The sequence below is a fragment of the Anneissia japonica genome, unplaced genomic scaffold (assembly GCF_011630105.1).
Source record: "Anneissia japonica isolate Jap-2015-1 unplaced genomic scaffold, ASM1163010v1 scaffold287785_len535756_cov143, whole genome shotgun sequence".
NCBI classification, from domain to species: Eukaryota; Metazoa; Echinodermata; class Crinoidea; order Comatulida; family Comatulidae; genus Anneissia; species Anneissia japonica.
The window spans coordinates 354674-363526 of NW_022696924.1; the positions used below are offsets into that span (position 1 = coordinate 354674).

The 8853-nt window shown below is 33.3% G+C and overlaps 1 protein-coding gene across 1 annotated transcript in view; it reads right to left on the reverse strand.

Moving 5' to 3' along the window:
• Positions 1 to 95: 95 nt before the first annotated feature.
• The window catches only part of LOC117102180 (vacuolar protein sorting-associated protein 8 homolog), a gene marked incomplete in the record, with an annotated part of 68474 nt that continues 59716 nt past the window's right edge, over positions 96 to 8853 (reverse strand). The window contains 4 exon segments of the mRNA XM_033242397.1: positions 96 to 833; positions 1343 to 1414; positions 1537 to 1741; positions 2203 to 2366. Coding sequence (XP_033098288.1) covers positions 699 to 833; positions 1343 to 1414; positions 1537 to 1741; positions 2203 to 2366 — 576 coding nt within the window.

Consider the following 8853-nt stretch of genomic DNA (forward strand, 5'->3'; position numbering starts at 1 on the left):
CTGGCTAACACGCCAATCATCACCCACAATGGAAAATATTTTTCTACGCCACTGTTGACTGTCAGGTATCATAATAATACAATATCAAATAAGGATAAAATATTCAATGTTAATTTTTATGTGTTTTGCCATAATCTCATAATTTTTGTAACATAAAACTATATTTTCTCTCTGACAAAATGGACAGAGTGGATATTTAAATTTTTTTCTTATATGTTACTGTCAGTGAGCAAGTATATAAAAATTATTTAGCATTTTTATGAATAAAATTGATTGAAAAGTATATTTTACTACTCATAATTTACCACTCGCACACACTTTTTTTCACTCTTACAGCTTTCCTCTTAATCATCCTTCATTTATACTGTATAAATCAATCAATCAAATCAGCATTTGTGAAATGCCTTTCCATAAAACAAAGTGGTATTCCAAATAAAATATTGCTAAAAAAAAGTGATTACAGAGTGATTTTCTTTGATGAATATTATTTTTATAGTAGTTTTAAAAGCCATAATGTTGAAATAATTACCGTATGCTTTCCACTAATACTATTCCAATATCACCTATACCAACCTATATACCTATATATGTTAAAAGTTCAGGTTTACATATCAACTATATATACTGTATACATGTAATAATTTAAAAAGCATGCCTTTTTTTAAATCAAGATGTTATACAGGATTTTTTGGATAGGATTAATTTTCTTGCATTGGTGGTGCAGCTAAACGGAGCTGGAAACTTTCCTTCTTTAGTAAACTGTTGCTTTTGATTAGGCTTTGATCTGAAGATGAGCTACGGCTGTCCCTGATCACATCACAAAGAATCGCCATCTAAAAAACAAATATTTACAACAATGAAATTATGATTTTTATCCACTGTATATTATTCGTACTATGCATATCTGTTGGTGTATGCGAATGTAACGGATAAATAAAAGATAAGTGTTCCTGTCCCATGTTATAATCTGCTTGTTCCTTACTATTTCTTTTGTAAATTTTATTGTTTTGAGACAAATAAGTGAAATTAAAATCTTGATATCAGAGCCCAGCATACCAATGCTGAGATACTTGCTTGTACATGGTAAAGATGGCAACACCATCTCAAAATAAGTGGATGAGCACATTCCTCCCCTTCGCGTTCGTGCCTGTTCATCAATTAATTTATTGTAGTTTGTTAGTCTGGAAGGTGCTATAAAAATGCATGACCATTGAACATACTTGAATTTTTTGCTGTGTCTCAAATCATTTATAAACAAATAATCCAAAAGGCTGTGGTATATGCATTTGTATTATCTACTCCCTTATACCATGGAAAAAAAATGTTTCAAGTCTGTGCTTACACGAGATGGTCCTTCTGCCTCTTTTTTCAATAGCCTTAATGCAGCCTTCTGCTCTGGGTCCAGGGTATCCAGCTAAAACAACAGCAAAAAATGAAGCATCCACAAGGTGAACAAGTACCATTATGAATAAGAACAGGAGTTGTTTTTGATCATAAGAAAATAATATTATTCAACAACTGCAAATGAATTCCTACCTTATTAGAAGTCTGACGTGTTTGATTCCTACTAGCTACTGAATCCTTATCATCAGAAAAACTCAATCGTGTTGCCTCTTTTCTATTAGGATTTTTCCAACGTCTTGCTGTATTGCACAACAAACAACTCCAATGGAGCTTCCCGTCAATCAGAGTGGAACAACCTGCTGACTGAAGGCAACTTGTGTGATAGCTATGTACACAACTGTAGAGTAAATAATTGTTAAAATATATATTGCTTAATAAGAGCTCCAAGGAAGTTCCTGTAATCAGAGTAGGATACAAAACTGAGAGCATGTTTGATCATGAAGGAATACATTTAGCTGAAACTGAACATTCAGGACAATGTTACTAGCTTCTAATTTACCAAATATAAATCTACAAAATATTGGCAAGCATGTACCCATAAATGCTGCTACAATAGGGATATATAAATTTTTATTGTATTGCAAATCAAAATATAGCATGACCCTAAAGAAAAAAATGCAAAATTTCAGTTGTTAAGAAAAATCTTATTTTTATATATGTTATAAAGATTTATAAATATAATATGAAATTGCTAGTTTAACTGAATTTACACATCCCTAAGCAAAAAAATGTAAAATAAGACTGAAATACTTTAAAACTACAAATCCAGTATGGATAAGCTTATTTCACCATTTTTACCTGAAAATGATGACATCATCAGTAGACGAAGAGGCAAACTGTTGTGTACAAATTGGACAGTGCTCTGACCTTGAAATAACGCCCTTATTTGCAGTACTTGTTAGGTTGGTGAGGGACCAGTACAAATCTTGGGCAAGCAGTTGATTGGTAGTGTTTAACAGAGTCTAAAAATACATACAAAGGATACAGATATATTTACTGCTATAAATGCTCTGGTATAGGCCCATCCTTAACTTTTGAGCAAATGCTCCCTCCAAATAAATACCACAAACTTAAATAGAAATTCACACTGCGAGTTCTGGTGGTAGGCTGAAACCAGTGAGGTCTACGCTAGATAACATAACAGCATAACAGGGCCCGTTTTTTCACATTCACTCTTACATACTTTTAAGGTTTAATGGGTTTTATTTCTTTTATTAGTAATTTTAAAGGTTGTTATAAATTCTCAATGTTGTTTTAGTTTTTAATCAACTTTCATGTATTTTTTTTTTCATTTAAGGGACCCCAACGGAAATAAACCGATTCGGTTTTTTTGGGTTATCCTGAGCTGTAAATGTTTTACTAAATTATTGAATTGAATTGAATTGAGTTGTGTGATCCTCATCAATATTTTTCAGAATAATATAAAGAATTGAATTGAGTTGTGTGATCCTCATCAATATTTTTCAGAATAATATAAATAAAAACCTTAAAAATTATTTGGATTCAATAATTATTTTAAAATATCATCATCTTAGCCTTAAAGTGAAACTTTTACATTAGTAACTAAATGCTAACAAAAAATAAGACAAAATGAAAATTTGTAATAAACATCTAACAATACACATAGATTCATGAGTTATTTTAATGTATAAATGCTATCTTAATTAAAATACAAAATCTGAATTAGTGTACAGAATTCATCTGGGGAAGAAGAATCTGAGAATTGTTCGGGAAAACAGAATTTGTCCAGGACTAAATCGATGAGGAGGGGGTATTCTTATGCTTGTCAATGATAAATTCAAAAGTAATAGGCTCGATCATTTGGAAAATGAATTGTCAGAATATATATGGGTAGAGGTAAAATTGGCAAGAAGGTGGAGTTTGATTGTGGGATTATTTGATTTTAATACCAATGTTGAATGTTGTGTGAATAATATTAATAATAGGTTTTTATATAATTTAAAAAATATGGATAAAGAATATTTGTGCAAGATCTTGTCCTATTACACCCTGGCATATAATTGATTTTGAATTAGATGGAGATGTTAATGAAGCAGTAAATATGTTTTATGACCTTCTTACTGCTGCAGTTACTGATGTTGTTCCTAAAATAAAAAAGCGCAGAAAATTGCCCCCATGGTTTGATGAGGAGTTAAAAAGAGCACTGTATGATAAGGAAAAATGTTTTAGGAAGATGAAAAAGAATGATAATCGTTTTATGAGGAGCAATTTTAAGTTTGCTCGTACTGCATTTAAAATGATGTGTAAACATAAGTATAGAAAAAATCTAAATTTTCTTGCTAGTCAGATTGGTTCTAACAAAAAAAGGTTTTGGAGCTGGATAAAAAGTAAGCACAAATCAAGCAATTATCCATCTGTTATGTCTCATAATGGTGCATCTGTACAATCAAATTATGAAAAGGCTGCTATGTTTAATTCACTGGTTTTTTTTTTTTTTTTCGTTTTTTAGACCTCATAGTCAGAGAGGTTCTGAGGATATTCAGAGTCTTCCTGATTATGATGTCGACAAGTTGTCGTCATTTCGGGTGGAACAGCATGTAGTGGAAAGAGAATAAAAAACTTATTTGCAATTACCTCCCAGTTTCCCTCCTGCCAACCCTCTCAAAAATCTTTGAGAGAATTGTGCATGATGTTGTTCATACTCAAGTTTCACCTGTTTTAAGTTCTTTTCAGCATGGCTTTGTTCCGAGAAGGTCCTGTCAAACAAACCTGGCACTGCTTCTTGCTACAGCATACAAAGCTATTGACAGCAAGAAGCAGTGTGATGTGATTTACACAGACTTTTGATTCTGTTAATCATGAATTACTTCTTACGAAAATGTTTAATTTTGGAATTTCTGGATCCTTATTTAATTGGTTTAATGATTATTTAACTGACCGTAAGCAACGTGTTGTTATTGAAGGACAATCATCAGTATGGTTACCAGTCATTTCTGGAGTACCTCAGGGCTCAATCCTGGGAACTTTATTATTTAATTCATTTATCAATGATCTACCATTACATTTCATTTCTGCTCAGTCACTTTTATTTGCTGATGATGTTAAATTATTCAGAGTTATCTCATCTCCACAAGATGCTGTTCTTCTTCAGGACCTGTGTAGGTTGGTGACCAGGGATAGGGATAGGAAACTCAGTCTCAATATTGACAAGTGCAAACTCTTATCTATTACTTTGAAAAAGAAATCCATTAAGTTTAAATATCACATTGATGACCAGGTCCTTGAATCTGTTTCTGCTCATAAAGATCTTGGAATACTTGTTTGATTGCAAGTTGAATTTTTGTTTTTATTAACCATATTGTTGCTAAATCTAATAAAATGCTGGGCCTGATTTGGAGAAATTGTAGACTCTTAAGGGATGGAAAGGCTCTGATGGCCTTATATAAAACCATAATTAGGCCCAATTTATAGTTCTGTACAGTAATTTTTAATTCTATTTCTCCAAATCAGGCTCAGCAGATTGAACGTGTTCAGAGAAAATTTTGTAGACTTATAAAGAATTGTCCTAACTATGTTATTAATGTTATTTTACTTAGTGATCATAGAATGCTCTCTGACATGGTTTTTCTTTTTAAGGTAATGAATTCTGATTATGATTGTGAATTAATTTCTTTATTTAATTTACATGTGCCCAGGAGTACCCGAAATAGAGTCTTTTAAACCCACCTTTTAGTTGTGTTGATGTAGAGGTTTATTTAAACGTTTATGTGATTGTTATAATAAGTTTTGTATGTCTAATATTGATATTGATATTTTTATTTTGACAGTACCTTTTTAATGTATTGTTATTATTTATTTTCATAATAGTAGAGCGGCTAAGGTTGAATTTCAGGTAGAATCGTGCACTTCTGGAAGAAAGCATGAAACTTCCCACAGGATACTATGACACCTAAAGATCATTAAAAAAAATAGACCACAAAAATAACGCCTCCTAATGGCCACCATCCTGAAATCCAATATGGCCGCCAAAATATTTGATTTTAGCCAATATATTCATATCTACAGCACATGTCATTGCCAAATGAAGATCACTACATATGTTTTCAATATCAGGGAGTGTCATGCAATCATCAGAAATTATGTCAGATGGCGCCGCCATATTAGATTTCAAGATGGCTGCCAGATTAATGATATTTTTGTCAATATTCGTATCTACAGTACCTAGCACTGTCAATCAAAGACCGTTGCCCATGTTTTCGATATCAGTGACTAGCATGCAGCCATCAGAAATTATGTCAGAAGACCACCATATTAAATTTCAAAATGGCCGCCATCTTGAAATTTAATATGGCCGCCAAAATAATTAATTTTAGCCTATTCATATTTACAGCACATATCACTCCAACTGAAGATCATTACCCATGTTTTCAATATCAGGGAGTGTCATGCAATCATCAGAAATTATGTCAGATGGCCGACAAATTATTGCTATTTTTGTCAATATTTTATCTACACCACCTAGCACTGTCAATCAAAGACCGTTACAAATGTTTTCGATATCAAGGACTATCATGCAGCCATCAGAAATTATGTCAGAATGCCATCATTGAATTTCAAGATTGCTGCCATACTATTTCAAGATGGCCACCAAATTAATTATTGATAATGTTGTAAATATCATCATATCTACAACACCTAGCACTGTCAAAGATCTCTACTCGTGTTTTCGATGTCCGGGAGTATCATGCAGATATCAGAAATTATGTCAGAAGGCCACCATATTGAATTTCAAGATGGCTGCCATATTGGATATCAAGATTTTTTTTTTTTCATATTTACATATGAAAACTACCAGCACTGTGAATCAAGATTGTGTATACGTATAATTAGGGATATCAAGCAATCATCAAACATCTCATTATCATAGTGAGACCTGCCTATGGCAGTGAAGTAACACCATTTAGAAAGAAGTCTGACAACTGCCACATTGGATTTCAGAATGATTGCCAATTAAGAAAGGTACATGAAAGAAATAAAATTAAAAAAATAATAGAAAACTGTTAAGGAATAACAAATTGTATACTTTGTATGGTATGAGAGCAAGTGCAGAGGGAGAGAGATAGATGTAGATATTAAACATCATCATTTATATTAAAGCTAGTTTTAGCATGAATGAAATTATATAAACATAAATCAAATATTCAAATTAATGATGTGAAGACACTAATATCGAATAGACCTTATGTCTATGAGATGGCTAATTATCATTTTCAAATGATATATAAACATATGTAAATATTGAAAGGGAAAGCAACGGAAAAGAAAATTAAAGGAAGGAAAAAAAAGAATGGAAAGGAAAACTTGAAAGGGAAAAGAAATAAAAAAGAATAGAAAATTAATATAATGGAGAAAGTGAAAAGAAATAAAAGAAACATCAAGAAAAATTAAGAAAAGTATATAGGCCTAGATAACTTTAGCATAAATGAAATTATGTAGACAAATTAAATATCACATTCAAGTAATTGTATGAAGAAAATAATATCGAATAGACTTCTAAATATCATTTTCAAATATATATATATTTTTTATTACTTAACAATTTCCACTAAGATAGCTGTTTACAAGGCTTGTGTAATTAGCACTCTCCATTATGGAAGCGAGTCTTGGACAACATACTCAACACAGGAAAAGAAACTAAATGCATTCCACATGAGATGTCTACGCCGTATTCTTGGAATTTCATGGCAACAAAAAATAACAAATACTGATGTGCTGTCTAAAGCAGCTATGGAGGACGGCCGTATTCCAAAAGATCTACTCTACGGAGAACTTGCTTCTGGAAACAGAGGTATAGGTCGTCCACAACTTCGTTTTAAAGACACATGCAAACGTGACATGAAAGTCCTAAACATAAACACAGACACATGGGAAGCGATTGCAACCAACAAAACATCATGGAAGCAAGAACTATCTTCTAGTCTGGAAAGAGGCGAAATCGCCATTCAAAAAGAACAAGCTGAAAAGCGGGAAAAAAGGAAATTATGAGAAAAACAAACACCAACTGACCAAAACACAGCAGTGTTCAAATGCCCGGGCTGCAACAAATTATGCAAGTCCCGTATAGGACTGTACAGTCACACCAGATGCTGCTCCCTGTCAACCTCAACAGGCGCTTCTTCATAGTCTGACAAGACTGACAGATGCCAATGATGATGATGATGATGATACATACATATTTACCACTAGGGCCCCTGGTATATCGCAGATACAACCCAACCAGGACACTTCTTTAAACAAATAATATACTGTTGCCAGAGAATACTCTAGAAGTCATACCCGTATTATAATGAAGTAACATATAGAATCAATGTTGATGCGTAGCATTGTGGTATAACTGATCAAATAATGACAGAAACAGTGCTAAATGAACAATGATGTAAAGATCATATCAGGCATAACCTATCAAAGAAAAAGTTCTTTACCAACTGTATGAAAAAGACAAAAGTGCCCCCAGTGAAAAATTAAACCATGCATCAGTTGTTTGAAAATGTGTCCTAGTTGGATTTATCAGGAAACGAATATTTTGTATATATTCTTTTATTCACCATTGCTATATTTGTTACTAATTATGAATAGGCAGTATTATGTGCCTAAAGGCACGGTATCTTATTGTCCTATTGTTACCAATAAAGCTTTATATATGCATGGAGTAAAGAATATTCTTTACTCCATGTTGTATGACATTTTTTGTGTAATTTACAATGGCTATAATACTTAGGGGCTTACTGCTGGCAATAAAGTTCACCTTCATTGCAAGTTGTATGTGTTGGACTGACCCAATTGGGGGTTTGATTCATTTCTTTCGCGTTCGATAGTATTATGTGCCTAAAGGTGTTAAAAGTGTATTTGTGGTTTGTGTATCGGGTTTTGAACGGTGTGTCGGTGAGCCCGATGTAGCATTTTGTGTCATCATTTGAGTGGACAGAGGCTTTGTAGATGATGGATGAGGTGTGGCAATTTCCAGAGAGTGGACATTCATCTTTTTTCCTGCAATTGCAGAGTTTATCTGGCTGTTGTTGCTTAGCAACCAGAAGCTGTTTGTTGTGGGCTCTGATTATACTGCCCATGTTTCTTGAGCAGCTATAGCTGACTTTAACATTGTTCTTGTTGAACAGCTAGTGCAAAATGTTGCCACTCGGAAAATGTTTCTTTACGAGGTTAAGGAATGATTTTCCGATGTTGGTTTTAACTGCTTTGCTGAATGGTGGGTTGTACCAGATTATTTGTCTGCTTCTATTACTTTTTTGGGATTTTGGTTGCGGAGGCTGGTATTCCATTTTGTGCTGGAATCCGCTGTTTTACAGAGCTTGTTCGTAGTCGGGGGCGGCCTGATGAAATGATTCACTGGAATCCGATATACTGGATATGCGTCTGTTAATGGATGCGGGAATTTGTTTCAGGATAGATGGGGGATGGTTGGATTTGGTG